The sequence below is a fragment of the Symphodus melops genome (genome assembly GCF_947650265.1).
Source record: "Symphodus melops genome assembly, chromosome: 18".
In the NCBI taxonomy this organism is placed as follows: domain Eukaryota; kingdom Metazoa; phylum Chordata; class Actinopteri; order Labriformes; family Labridae; genus Symphodus; species Symphodus melops.
The window spans coordinates 21,044,265-21,065,856 of record NC_136708.1 but is presented as its reverse complement, the minus strand read 5'-3'; the positions used below and the strand labels follow the sequence as shown (position 1 = coordinate 21,065,856).

Sequence of the window (21,592 nt, the reverse complement as noted above, 5' to 3'; positions counted from 1 at the left end):
AAATCACCAAGAGACCGAAGCAAACAAGATGTCTAATGTGCCGAATCAAAAAAAAAACAACTGATGCCGACACGTGATGAAAAACAGAAACAGAGTCTTACAGATGTAGGAGAGACTTTTAGAGCTTTCGTCCCAGTACCAGTCCCCGCTCTCACTCCCGCTGTAGCTGAGTGGCGTCTCCGAGCCGTTCCTCTGATCCAAGATCTGGAAACCGTCTGGACTCTGAGTCAGGTTGTGTTTGATGATCACATACTGATCTTGCTGCGTTTGAGAAAAAAAAAAAAAGATCCTCAGCGTGAATCGTCAAAAAAGCTGGTTTGAAATGAAAGTTAAATGCATCGTTTTTTTTGTCATCTTGTTTTTGGTTTTCGTACCTTGAAGCCGTAGTATGTGGCAGTATATGACAGATTGGTGATTTGGTCGGCGTTTTCAAAGTTCATGAGGTACGTTTTCCCAGACGGCACCAAAGCCATCCAGCCCTTCTTATGAGTCAGTCTCTTGAACTTGTACGGAACGACACCGGTACCTGTAACAGAGAGTTTAAAGACTCGAGGACGGGAGAGAGGGAGGGAGTCGTCTGAAAGTCAGCTGTGAGTGTTTTGAATACCGTAGTCGTTGGTGAGCAGGACGTTCTTCGCCACCAGAGAAGACGGGGCAGGGTTGTTGAGTGCCAGACGGTGGAAGCTAACGGTGTCGTCGCACACGTAGCCGGGGTAACCGTTGCTCCACTCCTCACTATGTGCACAGTGAGCCGGGTCCAACAACGAGCTATTGGACACCACTTTGTTCCCAACGGTTCCTGAAATTGACAAAATGCAAGAATTTAATCCAAAGTAAAATGGTTATTTCCTTCCAAACAAAGTGTGGCGTTGCTAGCGTGACGCGGCCTGTTTTGGATCCCGGCGCTTTGAGCAGTGATTGGACCACTTGCAAACAGCCTACACAATGAATGAAACGAGTTTTCAATGACTCTGGAAGCTTCCCGCTAAAAACTAGAGGTCCCGGCCGGTTTGTAGTATTTCTTAAAGATGAATAATTTTTAAGCTGCTTTCACAGATTTACACCTTCATGAAGAGCGGGGTCAGATAAAGACTCAGTACCTGTGAGGGATCCGTCTGTGTCCACCAGCTGCACCTCAAACTCCCACTTGAAGCCGCACTTGTTGGGTGCATTGACATACTTGATGCCGCCGAAGAGGGCGGGCCAGCCTCCACATCTGTCAATGCATGTCCCGTCCACCGTGGTCACCCCGAAGGCTGCAAAAGACGCCTCGTCGAAGTTCATGAGAGTCGTGTTCATGACCACCATGCCGTCGTCGAAAGGCAGGATGATACCTCGGTTCTTGGTTTGCGTCTCGAAGTCTCCGAGCTCGGGAAGGTGGCCCACGATGGTGCTGTCGAACACCCCGGCCCCTCCTTCCCTTCCCACGCCGCTCACAGCCCAGGGGACGATGCGCTTGGCTTCAATGCCGGCTTTTTCGTTGTTGACCATGACAAAGCGCTCAAACTGCACGGCGCCCACGTTGACCCACTCGGCTCCTTTTTCGCAGTTCCAGGTGGTGAGGGAGTGGAAGACGGCGGGCTCGGGGGTTGTGGATTTGCAGCCTCCGGTCTTCATGGGGAAGTAGTCCTGGAAGATCCAGAGGCCGAACCAGCCCTGGGAGTGCACCGTGTTGTTGAAGAACTCGCCGAGAGGAACTCGTTTCTGGCAGATGCTTCCATCGAAGGACGGGCCGTCAGGGTGCTCATGCATGCGGTACCAGAAGCCGAAGTGGGTGCCGCCGGCGGCAGCGTTGTGCCGGATGATGTTGTTCGGATTGGTGACCCAGTAGGCGGCGGGAGTGACGTCGTCGTTCAGCAGGCTGGTGCTCTGTCTGACAAACACAGCCAGGTTGTACTGCAGGATGTTCCCCGTCTCGATGCCGTCTTCGATGAAGAAGGCTCCGCCCATGATGTTGTAGATGACAGTGTGCTCCACCAGCAGCCTGTGGGTGTTGTGGATGGTCACGGCCCTGTTGAAGGTCTCATGGATGGCACAACCTCGCACGTACGACGTGTAGTTCAAGTCTCCCATCAGATGCCAGTGGATGGGATAACGGCCCAGCCTGAAGGCCTGGCCCATGAAGCTCAGCTGCAGAGGAAAATCACAAACATGATCACAAGGTTTCTGTGAAAATACAAAGATAACAAAAGCGAGACATTAAGCGGACATTAAGAAGTTCACCTCGACATATTCAATCCTGCCCTTTACAAGATCTCGGTCTGGTGTCGGGGAGTGAAACATGATGGTGGCTCCGAACTGATCGCTGCCTACTTCAGCGCCATGCCTGCCCTGGAAGCACGTTTGGGTCTGGAATTCACCTGCAGCGGAGCCGGCAGAGCACCGTGTTAATTACAGAGTCAAGACGAAAACTGTTCGGATCTTAAAAAGAAGAAGAACGAGGAACGAATGATTCTAAAGGTCAGGATGGCATTAGTGTTTGTGTCTACATTATAACCAACACTGGTTGATGTCATTACATAATAGTCAGCTGACGTGAAAAAATTCTAACAGAAGGTTTTTCAGTGGATTACAGTAGTATTAGACGTACTTAAAAACATACTAAAAGTTTGACACCAAGAAAGGCCCCATTTTCAAAATGGCGGCTGTCAGGTCCTTTATAAAGATAAATCTTAATCCTGTTTGAAAGGCTGAACGTAATCTGGAAGGTTATTTGTTTACTTAATGTAGCTGGAGAGAAAACGGGAAAGAAGATCTGAAAAAAGGAGAAATGTGTAATACTGACACCTAGTGTTTAAAAGGGGTACTGCAGTCCAAATTCAGAACATTGCAGAGCGCCGTCTCCCCCCCTGAAAGTATGACCGTAGTGCAAACAGACTGTACCTGTGTTGAAGCCATCAGGACAGGCTTCGATCTCGGTGTTCCACTCTTTGTTGTTGGAGCCTCGCACCACGACGTTCCTGGTGAGGAGACCCACCTCAGCTCGGGCGTCAAACGTCTTCCCATCAGGCAGCGCGGCGGTCACCCCGAGGTGAGTGTACTCGAGCGCTTCTTTCAGAGTTAGAGTCTTTCCATCGACTGACACGGCCGCGATCGTCCTCTTCTCGTTCTCTTTCTGACTGTGCCTGGAAACACAGAGGATTTCTACCTTCAGCTCGTAGACACACACACACACACACACACATATATATATATACATATATATATATATATATATATATATATCTGTTTGTTTACTTTGACTCTACTACTCAGATCAGGGATCGGTTGAAGACAGGAGGTCGAGCTTCTTGGATTTCGTGAGGGAGAAATGTTTTCTTTTTCCCTTTGTTTTCTAATCATTCAGATTTTGTTTCCTCTCTGTCGATTTTTTAATACTAAGATATAAATAACACTATATTATACAGAAAATATACTTTAAAATTATTGTCTGTTATTAAAAATAAATGGCTGGATCGTTGGATAAATATTTTTTTTTGCTGAATAATTTTAGTCTGAGTGTCGGGAATCTTTGAAGGAATCCAGACGAGTCTCTCCAACGTTTTCATATTCAAAAGCTTCCCCCTTTTAATATGTTCATTTCCTTTCTGGCGTTCACAGAGCGGAGACCCTGCTGTTTACCTGTGGCCTGTGGAGGCGATGACAATTTCATCTCCCACGTTCCACGTCACCGCCTTCATCAAGGTCAGGGTCTTGGAGTCCTTGTTTGCCGTCTGAGCGAGGCGGGTCCACGTATCAGCGACTGGTTTACCTGCAGAAACAGGTTGTTAACAAAGATTCACACCTGAGGGGTGAGGGAAGGTGAGCCGTCCGTAATAAAGACTTCCCCTCAGGACACACGACTCACATAACTCCGTCGGATTAACTCCTATATGTGACGTAGTGACATCAAATCCGGGGCTTTTGGGAGATTCAGGTCAGGACTAATTCAGTTTCCCATTTCTCTTGGCTCAATGTCAGTCTGTCAAAGAAGATGCATCTTGATCCCTAATTTAAAGCTCCTGAGGGAAACGTTTGGTTGGTATGGCAACCCCAGTGGCCAAAGCCTGTTCTGCTGATTTTTTTCTGTAGAAGTTTTTTTTTTGTGATCATAAAAATGTTCAAAAAAACACAAACTCATTTCGTCTTTGATTTAAAAAAAAAAAAAAGAAAAAAAAAGTTTGTTCTGCAGATTATATCTAATCGTGTTGTCAGACAGCCGCTCATTAACAATAATTAAACGCGACTGTGGAGCCTCTCAGGCTAGCTGTTCCCACCTGTTTCCAGTGTTTGTGCTAAGCTACGCTAACTGGCCGCTGTTCTAGTGTCAACCAAACCAACACAGACGTGAGAGTTTGAATTCTTCTCTGTTCGCGTTCGTACCGTGCAGGTCCAGCACCCCCTCTCTGATGCCGATTGCCTTGGAGCCGTACATGGGGAGTTCAGGGGAGCGCTGGTTTCCATGGAGTGTGATGATAGCTTTGTGCTGGAATGGCGCCTCCTCTCGGCCGACCTCGAGCCGACCGCCGTCTGTGATCAGGATGTTCTCCGCCTGTAGCTCAATGTCCTTCTCATCAAAAACCAACGCCCCGCCTTCGAACAAAAGACGAAGAAAGTCACAAACTAACAAACTCCTGCTTCCTGTTTTGATCTGATCTTTAACGTATTTAACTCGTGAACCTTGGATAAGGAGCATTTTCAGAACCGCAGTGCTGGTGTCCAGCAGGATGGTCTGTCCTTTAGTGATGACGGCAAACGAGCCTGCCTCAGGCGGAGACAGACCCCCCCACGTGAACCTGGACGACCACACGTCAACGTAGAAGAAATCTGCGTTATCCTGGAAGAAGAAGAAGAGACGACGAGTGAAACAATAAAACTCCACAGATATGAAGCTGGTGCCGTGACACGGTGCGTCCGTAAAGGACGTTCTCTCTCACCATCTTGGCGATGCCTTGATCCCCGATGCTGACTCTGACTTTCGTTTCCTGAGACTTCTGCTGAGCGTTGGTCACACAGGTGATCTGCGTGTCGGTGGCGGACTGGACGTCGCACACAGAGTCTGCGATGGTCACTTTGACTTTGCTTTGGTCGGTGCTGTAAAGGCGGGAAAAATGGAAATAACGACAGATGGAAAAAGTTGTGTTTTGTGGATGTAGGTATGTTATTGAAAACGGCAGTCTCAGTGCATGATGAAGATTGTTACATGGAAAATAACAACGTAGAAACGATTCTTTCCTCTCGTGTTTGGATCAAGTTTTTAAAAATGATACTTTGCATTAAACCCGATGAAAGCTTCTGTTTCTGTAAGCTGATCTCTTGATTCTGCAGCAGTGATACGGGTGGGACTTTGTTTGCTCTCCCGCACCTGAAACCGGAGCCTGTGATCGTCAGCAGCGTGCCTCCAGCGGTGCCTCCTCTCCGCGGAGAAACCTCGGAGATGGTCGGAGTCAGCTGAGATCTGTACGTGAAGCCACTCGACACGTTGACGGCATCGTTCTGGTTGAAGACGGCGACCTCGCAGCTCGCCTCTGACTCAGTGCCTGAGAGGAGACGGGAGAGACAAAGACGAGGCATCAAGATGAGTGCTTAGAGATAACAGCCTTAAGATGTCTTCTTCTTCTCCGTGACGAGTCTGTCTTCATTATCGTTCAACTTCGACAGGATTTGCTTTGTCACAGTGAGACAGGAGCTAAAAATGTCAACCAGCAGGAAGACATTCTTTCCATCGGAAAAACTTACAAGAAAGATCAGCCGCCTCTTTTGTTCACTCCAAAACTCGTTAACTCTCCGTGTCAGTGCTTTGTAGTTCAATCAGGAGATTAACGATCATTGTTAATTGTTTTATAACGATATAAATATTTCCCCCGGTCGACTGTCCTGTCTCAAACCCCAGATCCAATCTTACCGCTGTTGTCTGGAGACTCGCAGAGCAGACGGGTCGATGTCGACATGTTTCTGTTCACTTTGCACTCCTCGCCGCAGATCGTCACCGTGGATCTGTCGGGGTCAAAACCAGAGCCTTGCACGGACAGCAGAGCGCCGCCAGCGAAGCTGCCTGAATCACACACGAGGGAGGAAAAAAAAATATCTTCAGTGAAACCGAGTCGAGACAAAATATTTATAAGTGAGGGTAAAGAGCAGCACACAAAACAGCGGTGCGCTCTTTCCGACAGTCTTTCTGAAATCCCGACCTCCTTAAACGCACCACGGCAAGGAGCGACCAACTTAACCTTTTTTTCTTGTTTTCTTTACGTTATGACTGCCAAACATCTCAGGAAGATTTCAGGGGAAGGCTGTGTGTGACCTCTGTGTGACCTGTGTGTGACCTGCGTGTGACCTGCGTGTGACCTTTGTTTGACCTCTGTGTGACCTGTGTGTGACCTCTGTGTGACCTGCGTGTGACCTGTGTGTGACCTGTGTGTGACCTCTGTGTTACCTCTGAGTGACCTCTGTGTGACCTGCGTGTGCAGCTAACTCTCTCTCTGCTCACCCTGGTTGGGCTGCACGCCGCTCAGCGTCAGCTCGTACTTGAACTCGACATCCGACACGGCATATCCTTTGACCTGGTGATTCAGCATGACCTTGTACGCCCCCCCTGGACTGTCTCCTGCGGTGCACTGAACCTCTGTGTCAGATACCGACGACACGGTGCAGGGGACACCGTTGATGTTGATCTGGACCTGCTGAGAGTCGTTGTGGAATCCTGAACCTGTCAGGGTGATGACGGTGCCGCTCGGCCCTGCGGGGAATAAACAAGACAAAAATCTCAAATAGAGCGACAAACTCTCATCCTGAACTTTACTCTTTGTTCTGCTTCTTTATGGATGAAGTTCCCTGCAGGATGTGACAGGAGGATAGTTACCGGTGGCAGGGCTGATGGAGACGATAAAAGGAGTTTCATCTTTGGAGTAGTTGAAGCTGAAAGGAGGATAGCTGACGGAGAACACTTGGACGCTGACAGTCTTCACTCCCTCGCTGTGAGGAGGCGTCAGGCAGCGAAGACGTGCCGGCGTCACTTCCTGAATTTCGCAGGGCTCGCCACCGATCATCACGCTGGTGTTCCCCGGAGCGAAGCCGTTTCCGGTGAGGACCAGGTTGGTTCCTCCTGCCAGGCTGCCCGCGCTGGGGTTGAGGACGGCTGTGGCGTTGCTGGTCAGGGTGGCTGAACCTGCGGCGAGGCCGATGCTCCTCACGATCACGCTGACTTCGTGGTCTCCTGCGGAAAGAGCGTCGAGCGTCGCTGTAATGCTGCCGTTAGTGACCCCGGTGACCTCCAGCTCTGTGCTGCCAGCAAACACTGCCACGTCATCCATGTTGGCGCCGAACCCGGAGCCAGAGAGGGTGAGGCTGGACGGCCCGTTGATGCTAACAGGCGAAACGCTGGTGAGCTCGGGAGTGATGGAGGAAGAATACTCGAAGGAGCAGCTCGACTGACAGGAGCTTTGGATCCTGCCCACGTGGAAGACGACGTCACCGGAGCGTGGCGGAGAAGGCGAGGTGTCACACACCACGGAGGTGTAGTTCAGCGTGAGCACAGCGCACAGCTGGTCTGCTGCTGTCACGAGTCCTTCAGAGAAGCCTGAGCCGTGAACGACGAGTCGAGTGTGTCCGGTGGAGCTGCCAGTTTGAGGCCAGACCGAATCAATCACAGGCAGAGGCACGAAACGACGATGGAGCTCTTTCGGCACAGCGACGATGGCGTGTCCGAGGTTGTTGACTCTGACGGCTACGGCGTGTGGGACTCCGGCGGGGAGTCTGTTGTCTTTGCTCAGTTGACAGTAGATCTCAGAGTTAGAGCTGTTAATCACCCGGCAGGACTGATCTCCCACCGTCACCTGCAGGACGCCACATAGAGACACGACACAAGATTTAACGTCGCTTTTTTGGAAACATCTGATATGATACTCGGATACATGAGCTCCTCTGTGAACATATTCTCTTCCTCAGGTCGGTTTATTTTCACTACGGTCAACTTGGAGTTTGTGTTTAATCAAGGCGGGTAGCAGAGAGAATCACTCCCATGATTCCCCGCCAGCGTCGAAGTCATATTTTGTTTTCGTTTTGATCAAGTGCCCCCTGGTGGCTGAAATACTGTGGGTTTAAAGTTGATGTCCATCCTTTAGAGCTAATGTTTGTTTTTATTAATTTACGGATCCTGAACAAGAAAATTCTCTAAATAAAGAACTCCATACAGCGATGTCATTTTAACACATTATCATTTATCGATTTATTCCAACATGACTAACCTCATTAGCGCAGGCAGTGTCGCTGAAACCCGAGCCCTCGATGTGGATGACCTGGTGGTATGTGCCCTGGTTCGGGGAGATGGAGGTCACTTTCGGGGTGGCGCAGGCGGTGGAGCTGAATGAAATGATGTCTGACGTGTTGCTGTTCTGTTGGCACTGAGCGGAGGCGACGCACTGCTGGGACGCCGTGGAGCCGCTGCTCGAACCTGAAGGAGAGGCGATTGAATCCACTGAGTATTTGCAAACTTCAGACCTCAGCTGGTCGTTGACGGATAAATTCATTTATTCATTTACGATGTAGTGGAGGATCAATGTGCGGACAGTGAGCTTCTTGTCCACGTCGATCCACCTACCTCCGTTAACGTCTTCGGCTTCAATGCCTCCGATGGTGACGGACACCTTTCCGCTCTTTCCCTCGCATGCCTTGACTTTCACGACTCCCTGCAGGGTCCTGTCTTTGTTGTCATCGATGTAGCCGCTGCTGTAGTAATAATCACCAGGCGAGGTGAAGCGGTAACTGAAAAACCCTGGGGGAGGGAGGGGGGTACAAAGTTTCAGATCATGAGGTTGTTAGATGGATCCCAGGAAAGGTCAGCAGGGGGCGCTAAACGACTTGTTCTGCAAATCATGCGATAATTCCTGATATGAACATTTTCCTGAGACGGCTTCAGGCCTCTACGTGAGCCGTTGAAACCTCTAACAGAGACTCTCTTCGCCTGGAAGCCCTGCAGCGTTCTGCTGCCCTAGAAAAGGCTTCCAGAGAGCTGGCCAATCAGAAGTAAGCTGGCATGTGTGGAGAGCGGCCGAGGCTGAAATGAGGGATTTGTTGGGATTTTGTGTCTTACGAGGTATCGATTCATGACTCGGTGATCTACCTGTTGGTGTCTGGTCTCCGCTGTTGAACGCTCCATCGTCACACGCGGTGCCCCCCGGTGCCGTTACACTGCACACCCGGTAGCTGACTTTCTGGAAGGCTGGAGCTTCCCAACGCCACTTCACTGTGTCTCCAACACACACGGTCAGAGAGGTGGGCTCCCATGCATATCCCTGTCCATGAGCTGGACCACACAGAAACATGTTAGAATATGCAAACAAAGTCACACAGGAGGGTCCTGAAGGTTAAGTGTTAATAAAACAACGACTATGGAAATGATCTCAGATCAACTTGCTCGTGTAGATTGAAGATTTCTATGTAAAACAGTTTTTGGGTGAAGACATAACACAACAAAAGACACTTCCTGGTGGTGTTGTAGTCCAGACCTCACTAATCGAGACCAGAGTTCTCAGAGACCGAGACCTTAAATATCAGGTGTGCAGGGGGAGTGGTTCTCATTTAGACCATAACACCGGATTGAGGCCTTATGCATGTTTTTTTGTTTTTTTTTAAGTGGCGTTTTACTCCTATCGCAGTGATGACATGAAGAAAATGAAGTTCTTGACCAGACATGATTTAAAATCTGGACTCTGGTCCAGTCTGAGACAAAGAAGAGAACTTCAAAAAGCGGTCATGTGACCGGTCTTATGAGCAAACTTCGGTTCTTCTTCTTCTTCTTCTGGACTGTATTTCATCTACTCGGGTTTATGTCTCACATGCTCGCAGGACTGAAAGGTAAACCTACTGTGGTGTGAGCCCTGGTTGGAGACAGCGTGGCTCTTTTCTGTCGACTTCAGCTCACACTGCAGCTCATTCTCCGACGCCTCCTTCACTTCACACTCAGCTTCTCCTGTTCATCCCAAAAAAAAAAAACAGCACAAAACACGTGAGATCACAAACTGAACCCGGAGGCACTGTACGGACATTTAGTTAACGAGGGGGCCACTGAGCCACAGCGGTAGAGTCACCAGTTTTTATAAACGCATGACTCTGCCATGTTTGCACGCAGTAGTGACATCACAGAAAAATCACTGCCAGCACCTCAACCCCTGACAACATCAAATCATTCAGTTAGGACAGACTGTTGACAGAGGTCGTTGCCGTGGTAACGCTCTTGTTTGCAGCTGCTCGAGCCTCTCGTCGCTTACCGACAGAGACTTTGTTGTCAAGGGCGTTGTTGCTGAAACCGGATCCAGAGATGGTCAGTCGGGTTCCTCCGAACAAAGAGCCGAAGGTCGGGAAGACGTCGTGGATTTCCAGGATGTATTTAACGTCGGTGCTCGCTCCGCTGCTGTGACAGGAAACGAAGGAATAATGACGCTCAGAACCGAATGAAAACCGTTGGATTTTATTGTAGCTTTAACATATCTCACTTTTGTTAGGTGCAGAATTAAATAATGACAGGAACATCTTAGTTTGATTTGTTGTCTGCCATCTTTAAGCTGGATGTTTATTGACAGAGGATCTTTTGTTAAAAAAAAAACAAACAAACATCTGAAGCTGCGATAAAATTCCTTATCTTCGCTTCTTTCACGACTTCTAATCTGTGTCCAAAAATGTGCCGCCTGATTTTTTTAAAAACGCTTCAATCACAGCTGGTGACACTATCAGCACTCTTTCATCTCGTCTCGTATCAGACGGACCGTTGAAAAGAGGAAATGTGTTTCTTGCAGCTTCACCTGGTCTGTGGGTAGCCGTTGTTGCCGACCTGTACGTACACCTTGTGCACGCCGGGTGGCAGCACGGGAAGCGTACACTGGATGTTGGTTGCGGTCCACTGCACGATCGTGCACCTCTTGGTGCCGACAAACACCACGCTGTCGTTGTCTCGTTCTCCCAGGTTTGAACCAGCGATGGTGAGAACTTGTTCTCCTAAACAAAAACAAAAAAGAGCAAAAAAAAAAAAATCAACTGGTTTCCACAGAGAAGCTTTCTGTCACTCAAGTGTCGAGATAATGAGTTAATAACACGTCATTCTGTAACTGACTGTCCTGCTGATGAGCAGGTATTCTCTTTGTTGGGGAAGCTTTTCTTTGTGTGTGATATAATTAGGTGGGATGACGTGTCTTCGGGCTCAGATTGTCGAGGTTTAGCAGGCGTGAAGGACAAAGACAGAAAAAACCTGCAGGTCGACATTACGGGACACAGAGGAAGGTTTGCACACGTTCCTCACAGCTCAGGATGACAGCGGAGTCGCATGTCAACAGCAGCGCCAAAATAATGACAAGCAATCGACTCGTCTTCCTGTCTGACACGTTTAATTACACTGATATATGTTACTGTCTGTCAACAGTCACAAATGAACAGGGCCTGTTGTTTGTGAAAACGCTGTGACAGTATCTGTACCTGGCAAACTCTGAAAAATACATGTTGTGTTTCATATGTTTGGACCTTGTCCTCCTCCTTTTCACTCGACAGGTTTTTGCAAAAGGAGTCCGTTTTTTTTTTTTTGTCAGAAAATTCCCCCTTACGTGCGTTTGTGTTTGTCTCTACGTCAAACATACTGACGGCCGCTGTTCAAGATCAGCTGCTTCAGATTGGTGGTCGTCCTTTTTGGCGTGTGGTTCCAGTTTATCAAGCAGCCTTTTCAAAACACAGCTTGATGACGTTATTTTGTCATTTTTAAATAATTAGATAAAAACACTGTGTGCAAAGACTTTCAGCATGAGAAGAGCTCACAGTGATCTGCAGAACAATTCAAAGCACTGGACATTACAGCAGCATAAACGTCCCATAATGCAATGCAGCAGTGCCGACAACAGCCCTCCACATTAAAAGCCAAACCCCAGCCAATCACACGATGATCCTCCTTATTTAAACAGTCACATTGATTTCCTTCTAACTGGGTTGTGCAGTTGTTGTGTTGTCGAGTTATTTATTTATTTATGAAATGATTTTCACAGAGAAAAAGAAGGCGGGGCTTAGGATTCAGGGCGGAGTATTTGCAGCAGATAATTATTTTGTCTGACCTTGAAGAACATCACAACCATTCACTGTGACTGTCATTTTTTAAAGGAATGAATTTCTTCTGATAGATGATTGAACTCACCGCTCACGTTGGCCGTGTTGGGACTCACGCTTGAGATCTGAGGCGTGAGCGCACTATCGTAGGTGAAAGAGCTGTTGGCTGTCAGACTCATGTTTCCCACCGTCACCACGACCGTCTCTGACCCGGCAGCTCCCTGATACAAGAGACGACAGCGTTTATCAATCAATCAACACATCATAATTAAAACAGCATGTTCATAAGTGAGCTTCCCTTCAAATTAAAACATTGCAGCGATAATGAAATCAGATACATTGACTTTGGCGCCCCCTGTGGACAAAGCATTGCATGACACGTGTAACAAAAACCTCATCATGGTTTCTTTGAATGTCAAACATGCTAACGCTCAGGGAAGATCCGAACAAAGGCTCCTCCGGTCGGCAGGCTCTAAATGTTTTTTTTGGAATTTGACGCGGTGACAGGCGTTAAGGATAATAATTTGACGTATGCTTTGGTATGCTCCTTTATGCAGACACACATCAGAAGGACTCTCATGGGGATTTCTTGCAGCCCGCCTCAAGAGGACACGTGAGGAACGTCCCCATGGTCCAGAGGTCGCCGTTCGGTCGCTGTACTCACCGCTGGAGTTCTGCATTTCAGCTCCGTGTCACTGGCGTCTACGACGGTGCATCCGTTTCCCCCGACAGTGACTGTGGAGTCCTGGCTGAAGCCGTAACCTGTCACTGTCAGCAGCGTGCCGCCTGAGATAACAAACTCAGAGGTCAAACTTTGGGACATCGTTACTCAGAGGCAGAATTTGCTAAATTGGAGTATTTTGGTATTTTCTTACCTGCCAGACTTCCAGAGAGCGGGGAGAAAGAGGACACACTGGCCAAGTAGGTGAAGAAGAAGGTTTGGCCATGAGGGGAGCTCGTGTTCCCCAGAGACGGGAAGCTGACCCACACCCGGTAGGTACCAGCGCTCGAGCTGCCGAGCCGGCACACCTGAGTGGTGTCTGACGTACAACCGGGTAAAAAACATCAGGTTACACTTAACTCCTCCTCGATTATAAACATTTAACAACGTGACGTGTTTGAATCTCCAGACGATACCGCACTGACCTGTGATCTGCTCTACGAGGCATCTGGCGCCTCCCACAAAAATGTCGGCGTGTTCGTCACTGAAGCCGGTGCCGGTGACGGTCAGACGAGTCCCCAGGCCGTTCGATCCTGGAGGGAGCAACGTTTCATTTAACTAAATGTACAAACACTAAACACATCACAAAACTGATACAGGATTTACGATCTTTCACGATAAAAGGTCCTCTGAGGACGAGTTGTTTGTTGTTAAAAAAAACAAAGCTCCTCCTGGTCTGACTTGTTGCAACTCGGGCGTGATGTCATCCCCTGCGCCGAGTGACGAGCGTGCTGTAAATTAAACACGCCATTATGTTTCACGGGAACAATCAGGGACAAGAGTCGACACTCATCTACAGCTTTAAACTCTCCATGTTCTCTGCATCTTCCCGATTAAATCAAAAACACGGATTCAAAACTTTTTAGAGAATCATCAGATATTTAACACATTGAATCATTTTCTTCTCGATACTCTGGCCTTCAAATCTTTACGATATCATCGTATCCTGATCGTCATCTGCGTCACGTAGGACAGAACCACGAGTCCCGGGCTGCTCACTGTAAGGTCTTATTGTACGTGTTCATTTCCCTTCATGTTTCTTTTGCTATAAGAGATTCAAGTGGTTGTAATTATAACGTTTTTGACCTTGGGTCGGGCTGATTTCAGTCAGAACCGGCGTCTTTTCCACCAAATACTCGAAGCCGCAGTCGCCAGAACACATGGAGATGATGTCGTTGATGAGGACCGCCACCTGCCAACAAGACAGACACACAACGGTGCTGCATTGAGCTCATCACTGCAGCTGTCATTCACTAAAGCACATAATGCAGAGCAATTATTTAGTAGCGTGCAAACATTACAATCTAATCCTGCCCCGAGGCGTCAAATATATAACAGCAGAGGTCGACTAAAATAAGACTCGCTCGACAGGATCTGTATGAAGCCAACAGGAAAGCAGACAGAAGACAGACACAATGATGCTGAAACTCAACCCCGGGCTGCCCGAGGGTCCAGGTCTCGCTGAGATCCTGTACCTGTGTTTCGGGTTCCGGGACACGAAGCAAGTCTGCTGGCAGCTTTCGCATCCTCACACCTCCTCTCGTCCTCTCACGGGCAAAAACGTTTGGCTTGTTGCCGACAACCAGCGAGTCGTTCACCTGTCATTCAGACGAGTTACTGTCAGATTAATGGAGATAAATACAGTCGGAGTAAACACTGAAGCTGCTGCAGTGACTTTCAGATTTGTTTATTCAAGAATTATCCTTCAAATCTTAAACTGATACTCATCCAAAACGTGACTTGATGGAATTAAATAAACTTTTTAAACTGCAAATAAACAACACACATAAACTGAAGATTAATCGAACGTCTGTCAGGTGAAAAAAAATCAACTCGGCCCCGTCTGGTTTTAAGGAGACCTCTTGTGGTATAAGACAAAGAACGTTTGTCTGAATAAAAACAAGAATAGAAGTCTGACCTTCATCAGAGGCAGGTTTCCAGGGAGGGTGAGCCACTTCACCCACCAGTGCGGTCGTCTGCAGTTCCCCTGCTGCTTGACCTTGAGCTGACCCATCCCTGCGATCCCCTGCAGAGCGTACATCATGTCCTCCTCGCTGATGTCCACCGACAGACCTGAGCACGGAGCACGCTCGGGTTAGAAGCAGACTTCACAACTTGTGCTGGAGGTCACCACTCAGACTTTTTTTTTTTTTTTTTACTAGAATTAAATCACTATTCAAATTCTGGTATCGTCCACAGTCCAACTTCGAACTACTTCAAACACATCAGGTCAAATATAACCTGAAGATTTTCCAAAAAAATCATTATTTTATCTTTGATCTTTGTTGTTCTCTCTTTTCCCAGCCTTGTCTTGTTTTTCTGCACGCAGGTGTGTTGGTCTAAAAAGTCTTCAGACTTGGTCTTTGTTCTCTTTGCATTATTTATTCAGAGATTTAATGTGACTGAGGCAGATTTTATTTTTTTAATTTTTTTTTATATATACTTTATTAATCCCTCGAGGGGAAATTCAGTTTTCACTCTGCATTAATGGAGAGGTCTCAGAGTGAGGTTGCTGCCCACAGCGGGCGCTCCAGAGCAGTTTTTTTTGGGGGGGTTCGGTGCCTTGCTCAGGGGCACCTCGGCAGTGCTCAGGAAGTGGACTGGCACCTCTCCAGCTACCAGACCAGTTTCCGGACTTGGTCCGTGCCGGGACTTGAACCGGCGACCCTCCGGTTCCCAACCCAAGTCCCTACAGACTGAGCTACTGCCACCCCTCATAAATATTTGGAAAGTGACCAACTTTTCTACACCTTTTAAAATCAGGTAACGGTTTACTCTTCACTGTCACGTGGGTATAAAGTCGAGTCGTCAGGTGACGCTCGCTGTTTGTCACCGTGTGCTGATACACCACAAAACAGCCGTCTTCATTACCTTCCGCGGTGCCGCCGTTAAACTCCACGTCGAAGGAGCCTTTGAGGGGAGGAGTGGCGCTGTGAGTGCGAGTGACGGAGACGGTGGCGTCGGCCGACACGTCTTGGAACTCAGACGTGTCCTCGCTGCTGTTAGACTTCTACGAAAGAAGAAGAAAAAAAAACAAATTCAGCTAAAAATCACTTCACACAGAGAAAAACTCAGAGTGAAGTCAGGTTGGAAAAAAAACAGCCGACACTCTGAAGATTTCTTAGAGTTTTGTGATTGTTTGTGAACACTGATAGTAAATGTGATCTTTATAAACAACATTTTTTTTATTATTATTATATATAACCATTAGAGACGACAGCAGGATTAGATAACAGTGGATTACTGTCAGATTTGATTGTGTAAATATGACAGCAGACACTCCCTGCAGACATACTTAAACATGTCACTCACCGTCTGCTTGTAAAAATAACCAGACTGACTGTGCAGCCTCCCTGAACACACATAACTGAACGCTGCTTTACATTAGATCTGTTTTCATCCGTCCTGCCGTAAAGGCAACAATTAAAAACCTCTAAAAATGTGTCTGAAAGGTGAAATAAAAACAACTTTGAGAGAAAAATTCTTGCAAAGAGAAATTAACCTTCTTAAAAATCCTTTTCTGAAGACTGTGCGGGCGCGGCACGTCACAGTATGAATCAATGATTCACAATCAGACGTTACGGCTTCTAAGAAATATTCTTTGACACAGTCACTGAGTACTGAGTGACAAGCCGTCCCAGGTATCCTCTCTGTCCCACCTCAAACACAACTTTCAGGCTTTCTGTCATCTGCCTGAATGTTGAGGAAACAATAATTTAAACACTCCCAATAAAGTGTTCAGTAATGTCTGGTATCGTGTCGTGTTCATCACCCTCAACAGGATTTATTTAACATCTGGGTGGATGATGATCCTGCTGGTTTGTCTAGTCTGCGGGTAAGGCGAATTACCTCATGATAGACTCCGCCCCTTTGAACCAAATATTAACCTCAAAAACAAAGAAAAGTCAAAACTTGACAGACATCAAATCTTTTTATATTTCCTGTTTTTGAGCTGCTCTATTTTTCCCCATTGGGGCATCAATAAAGTTTATCCTTATAATAACTAACTGGATTAATCTCTCACCTGCATGAATCCAACTTCCAGCAGCGGGAACCCAAAGGCACACTCGTCAGGCGTGGCTTTGATCTCGTAGCTGTTTTTTTGAGCGGCTGAGGCTCCTCTGCTCACGGAAATCATCCCGAAGGTCTGAGCCTTGTCCTCGAAAGGAGGAGGTCTCCTCGAGAGAGGAACAGCTGTAAGAAAATCACACACGGGGACGCTTTTACTGTTACTGTTTTCAAGAACACAGCAGCTGAAATAAAGTAAACATGTCGCAAATCCTCTAAAAAACAGAAAAGCACCAAGCTGCGTACCGTGCACATTGTTGGTGGTCGGATTCTTCCCCATGTGAACGGCATCCACGAAGAAATCTGCACCGGAGTCGTCTTTGTAGAGGTTGAGCTCCTGCATTTCAAAATTGCTTCCGGTGTATTCTGCCTGCAGGGACATCATCAGGTCTAAGCACGTGTAACTCCACCTGTTAGAGATAAAAGCAATGCATTTTTTTTATTTCTGAAAGGTTCGCCGTTTAAAATCCATTTCCTGTCTTTTTTTCCACTGACTTGTCTCCTTTAGTGAACAGAGCGGTGATCTTCGCCGTCTGTGAGCTGGTCTGGCCTTGGCTGTTGCTGTAAGTGAACTTCACTCCTACTTCGTTCTTCAACGTTCCCTTGTATGCAAAGCAGAGCTGCAAGGACAGGGATGAAAAAGCTTGAAAAATACTTCTTAGCTCAGTCGGCTTATAGAAACCGTTTCTATAGATGATTGCATCCGTTCGAACTGAAGCAGAGAACAGCCTTCCTTGAACTTATTTTTCAAGATAGAGTTTTGTTTTTGTGTTTTTTAGACAATGAGATGATGTCACGGTTGAGTAAAGACAACAAAAGGTTGATTCCTCTTTGAACTTGTGATGTTAATCAGACATCGTGAGTGACAAGGCAGCATGCAGAGATGTTGTCTTTGCCGTCTGCTGAAGATCCACAGTGAGACATTTTGGTCCCTTTAAGTAGAACAACATGACGCCTACTGTTGCAAGCGTGGCGTCTCTCTCTGCTTCAGTGCATCTTTTCTGTAAATTCTGTAAACATGAAATCTGCACAAAATGACAAACAACAAAATCAAGAAATTGTTTCTTTACCGCGGGATATTTGTCCAATGAAACTGCTCCGTACGTGCCACCCGACTCTGTGGTGAAACTGTCCTTGATAAGAACTTCAGGGTTCATCAGAGACCACTGGCCACAGAAGCCCATTTTCACCGCGGTGCCCATCTCACCACCGTTATACTGACGAGGAGGAGAAATCAGAAAACTACTGTGAGGATCCTAAATCAGGTGATCAGCTCATTTAAGTGCCTCGTCGTTATGACCCCAGGTACAGACGCTCCTCGTCCAAATGGCTTTTACACTTCTCCGACATACACAGTCTGGATTTTCTGTCCCCACTAACCTCAGAGTTGCCGCTTTCGTAATCCTTGAAGACTTTCACGTCAGTCCCTTCGGTGGTCACAGTCTCACCAGGACACTCGGCGTTGATCAGATCCTCCAGAGCTGACTGCACCTGTTTTGCAAATTCACACAAGCTTGAGTTCAGAGTGATTCAGCGCTCACCGGGATTCTTCAGATAGACTTTGACGTTGGACGGTTTTGATGCATTGAACTTTACAGTCTGAACAATCCTGGCTCGATTACTCCTGTCTTGATTTCAGTATTGTTTATACTACTTCTTAAAAGCTCGAGCTGCCTCATCATGTGCAACACCCTCAATCCAGTATCTGTTCAGACAAGAAGTCATTGATTCAATGCAGGGCTCAACAAACCTCAGACTCTGTAGCGTTGTACGGGATGGGTTTTGTCGGGATTCCCCCCCAAAGCAGAGTGAAGGTCTCCATGTTGCTTTTCCCCTTTATTATTTCATCGACAGTGATGTTAGTGTCAGCGCTGTAAGGCACGCCTTTAAGAAGATCAAAATCCCCTGCAATAACAAAATAACTTGTTATTATGAGTGTATTTCTGTATTTAGAGTTGATTTGTTTTCACACAACATCTACTCTTCTGTCTCTTCATACCTCTCACAGAATTGAATGTGACCATGTAGGAAGAGCCTTGGTCATCGTCCTGTTTGGTGACCTGGACGGTGTCGGGTTTGATGGAGTAAAGGTCGTTCAGGGACGCTTCCACCATTCCTGCTGAGGCAGTGACGGGGATAGGACCTAAAACAAAGAAAAAGAGTGAATACAATCATACTGTCTTTTCAGAATAAAGCATAACAAGGAACACTGAGGGTTAAGATGGGCACCAGGGGTATTGAGGCATCGGGTGGTTAAAGGCACATCCCGGGACAGCAAAGTAGGAAGCCGGGTTTTGTTTGTTTTTTAAAGCACACCACATTACCTGTCTTTGCCTCTCCGTAGCCGAGGCTGAAGTAGGTGCCTGAACATTGATGGCTGGCGCAGCTGCTGATGACGGTGACCCTCTGGAGCTCTTTGACTGCGGAGGCGTCCTCTGGCCAGGACTCAAAGGTAACAACCTGGATAAGAGAGAGAAAGATCAGAGATGAGAAGACAAGCTAGCCGTGTAATAGCAGGAAAATGTTTGAATGCTACTCAGCTAACACTACATCGTATACCTTTAAATTCATCTTTGTCTAACTTTATTGCTGAGGCTAAAACTAATTTATCTCTACCTAAAAAAAACTTACTTAATACTATATATAGCCAAAAAGAGAACTTGCTAGCTTATGAGAAGACAAAGAAGATACCATCTCATACAAATGCGTCATTAGCCGCTGTTAACAAAGTTGCTAAACATGTTTAAGGTTGTTTTTAAGCGAAACGTAACCTATTTCAGTTCATATAAACCCAGTAATAAGAAGTTTAACCTGCCCGGTTGGAAGAACATAAAAATACAATTAGCCTCCCACCAATGCCTCTTCTAACCCTAACCCTAACCCTTTTTTTGGTGTAACTGTGCTAGCTTAGCATTACATAAATATAGGAAACTAGCTAGAACCTAGCTAGCTAGATGACTGTTAGCTAGTCTCTTTCCACTGTAAAAGTCTTTCTTAGTTTCCACCATCTTAAATATGCACTTACTTACAAACACTAGATGATAAACTAAGCAAAGCTAAGCTAACCTAGACTAAGGTAAGCTAACCTAGCTTAGATAGAAGTCGTCTGTTAATTTTCATTTTTAACTCAGAGATCTGAAGGAAAGGTTTCTAAAATTGTCAATCCTTTTCTATGAGTTGGATAAAATTAAATGATTAAAGCCAGAGGTAAATCAGCATGTGAATATATACTCAACAAAAATATAAACGCAACACTTTTGTTTTTGCTCCCATTTGTCATGAGATGGACTCAAAGATCTAAAATTCATTCCAGATACACAATATTACCATTTCTCTCAAACATTGTTCATAAATCTGTCTAAATGTGTGATAGTGAGCACTTTTGCTTTGCTGAGACAATCCATCCCACCTCACAGGTGTGCCACATCAAGATGCTCATCAGACACCATGATTAGTGCATAGGTGTACCTTAGACTGTCCACAATAAAAGGCCACCCTGAAATGTGCAGTTTTTGCTTTATTGAGGGTCTGGGGACTCAGAACCAGTCAGTATCTGGTGTGACCACCATTTGCCTCATGCAGTGCAACACATCTTCTTCGCATAGAGTTTATCAGATTGTCAATTGTGGCCTGTGGAATGTTGGTCCACTCCTCTTCAATGGCTGTGCGAAGTTGCTGGATATTAGTGGGAACTGGTACGCGCTGTCGTATACGCCGGTCAAGCACATCCCAAACATGCTCAATGGGTGACATGTCCGGTGAGTATGCTGGCCATGCAAGAACTGGGACATTTTCAGCTTCCAAGAATTGTGTACAGATCCTTGCAACATGGGGCCGTGCATTATCTTGCTGAAACATGAGGTGATGTTCATGGATGTATGGCACAACAATGGGCCTCAGGATCTCATCACGGTATCTCTGTGCATTCAAAATGCCATCAATAAAATGCACCTGTGTTCTTCGTCCATAACAGATGCCTGCCCATACCATAACCCCACCACCACCATGGGCCACTCGATCCACAACATTGACATCAGCAAAGCGCTCACCCACACGACGCCACACACGCTGTCTGCCATCTGCCCTGAACAATGTAAACCGAGATTCATCCGTGAAGAGAACACCTCTCCAACGTGCCAGACGCCATCGAATGTGAGCATTTGCCCACTCAAGTCTGTTACGGCGACGATCTGGAGTCAGGTTAAGACCCCGATGAGGACGACGAGCATGCAGTTGAGCTTCCCTGAGACGGTTTCTGACAGTTTGTGCAGAAATTCTTTGGTTATGCAAACCAATTGTTTCAGCAGCTGTCTGAGTAGCTGGTCTCAGACGATCTTGGAGGTGAACCTGCTGGATGTGGAGGTCCTGGGCTGGTGTGGTTACACGTGGTCTGCGGTTGTGAGGCCGGTTGGATGTACTGCCATATTCTCTGAAACGCCTTTGGAGACAGCTTATGGTGGAGAAATGAACATTCAATGCCCGAGCAACAGATCTGGTTGACATTCCTGCTGTCAGCATGCCAATTGCACGCTCCCTCAATGCTTGCGCCATCTGTGGCATTTTGCTGTGAGACAAAACTGCACATTTCAGAGTGGCCTTTTATTGTGGGCAGTATAAGGTACACCTGTGCACTAATCATGGTGTCTGATGAGCATCTTGATGTGGCACACCTGTGAGGTGGGATGGATTATCTCAGCAAAGCAAAAGTGCTCACTATCACACATTTAGACAGATTTGTGAACA

At 46.9% G+C, this 21,592-nt stretch overlaps 1 protein-coding gene across 1 annotated transcript in view; it reads right to left on the bottom strand.

Moving 5' to 3' along the window:
- Positions 1 to 21,592, bottom strand: part of pkhd1l1.1 (PKHD1 like 1, tandem duplicate 1) — a 37,649-nt gene that overhangs the window by 8,700 nt on the left and 7,357 nt on the right. The window contains exons 16-51 of the mRNA XM_079368634.1: positions 19,174 to 19,309; positions 18,849 to 18,992; positions 18,600 to 18,754; positions 18,230 to 18,340; positions 17,920 to 18,066; positions 17,345 to 17,469; positions 17,096 to 17,259; positions 16,806 to 16,975; positions 15,653 to 15,791; positions 14,700 to 14,854; positions 14,257 to 14,379; positions 13,868 to 13,973; positions 13,207 to 13,314; positions 12,936 to 13,100; positions 12,725 to 12,846; positions 12,149 to 12,281; positions 10,779 to 10,971; positions 10,248 to 10,390; positions 9,845 to 9,949; positions 9,101 to 9,283; positions 8,579 to 8,752; positions 8,226 to 8,431; positions 6,842 to 7,814; positions 6,470 to 6,718; positions 5,885 to 6,034; positions 5,345 to 5,519; positions 4,917 to 5,073; positions 4,660 to 4,816; positions 4,363 to 4,572; positions 3,622 to 3,751; positions 2,884 to 3,125; positions 2,224 to 2,360; positions 1,101 to 2,130; positions 608 to 799; positions 375 to 526; positions 102 to 261 (exon numbers count right to left, since the gene is read on the bottom strand). Coding sequence (XP_079224760.1) covers positions 102 to 261; positions 375 to 526; positions 608 to 799; positions 1,101 to 2,130; positions 2,224 to 2,360; positions 2,884 to 3,125; positions 3,622 to 3,751; positions 4,363 to 4,572; positions 4,660 to 4,816; positions 4,917 to 5,073; positions 5,345 to 5,519; positions 5,885 to 6,034; positions 6,470 to 6,718; positions 6,842 to 7,814; positions 8,226 to 8,431; positions 8,579 to 8,752; positions 9,101 to 9,283; positions 9,845 to 9,949; positions 10,248 to 10,390; positions 10,779 to 10,971; positions 12,149 to 12,281; positions 12,725 to 12,846; positions 12,936 to 13,100; positions 13,207 to 13,314; positions 13,868 to 13,973; positions 14,257 to 14,379; positions 14,700 to 14,854; positions 15,653 to 15,791; positions 16,806 to 16,975; positions 17,096 to 17,259; positions 17,345 to 17,469; positions 17,920 to 18,066; positions 18,230 to 18,340; positions 18,600 to 18,754; positions 18,849 to 18,992; positions 19,174 to 19,309 — 7,321 coding nt within the window. The remainder of the gene's footprint in view (positions 1 to 101; positions 262 to 374; positions 527 to 607; positions 800 to 1,100; positions 2,131 to 2,223; positions 2,361 to 2,883; positions 3,126 to 3,621; positions 3,752 to 4,362; positions 4,573 to 4,659; positions 4,817 to 4,916; positions 5,074 to 5,344; positions 5,520 to 5,884; positions 6,035 to 6,469; positions 6,719 to 6,841; positions 7,815 to 8,225; positions 8,432 to 8,578; positions 8,753 to 9,100; positions 9,284 to 9,844; positions 9,950 to 10,247; positions 10,391 to 10,778; positions 10,972 to 12,148; positions 12,282 to 12,724; positions 12,847 to 12,935; positions 13,101 to 13,206; positions 13,315 to 13,867; positions 13,974 to 14,256; positions 14,380 to 14,699; positions 14,855 to 15,652; positions 15,792 to 16,805; positions 16,976 to 17,095; positions 17,260 to 17,344; positions 17,470 to 17,919; positions 18,067 to 18,229; positions 18,341 to 18,599; positions 18,755 to 18,848; positions 18,993 to 19,173; positions 19,310 to 21,592) is intronic.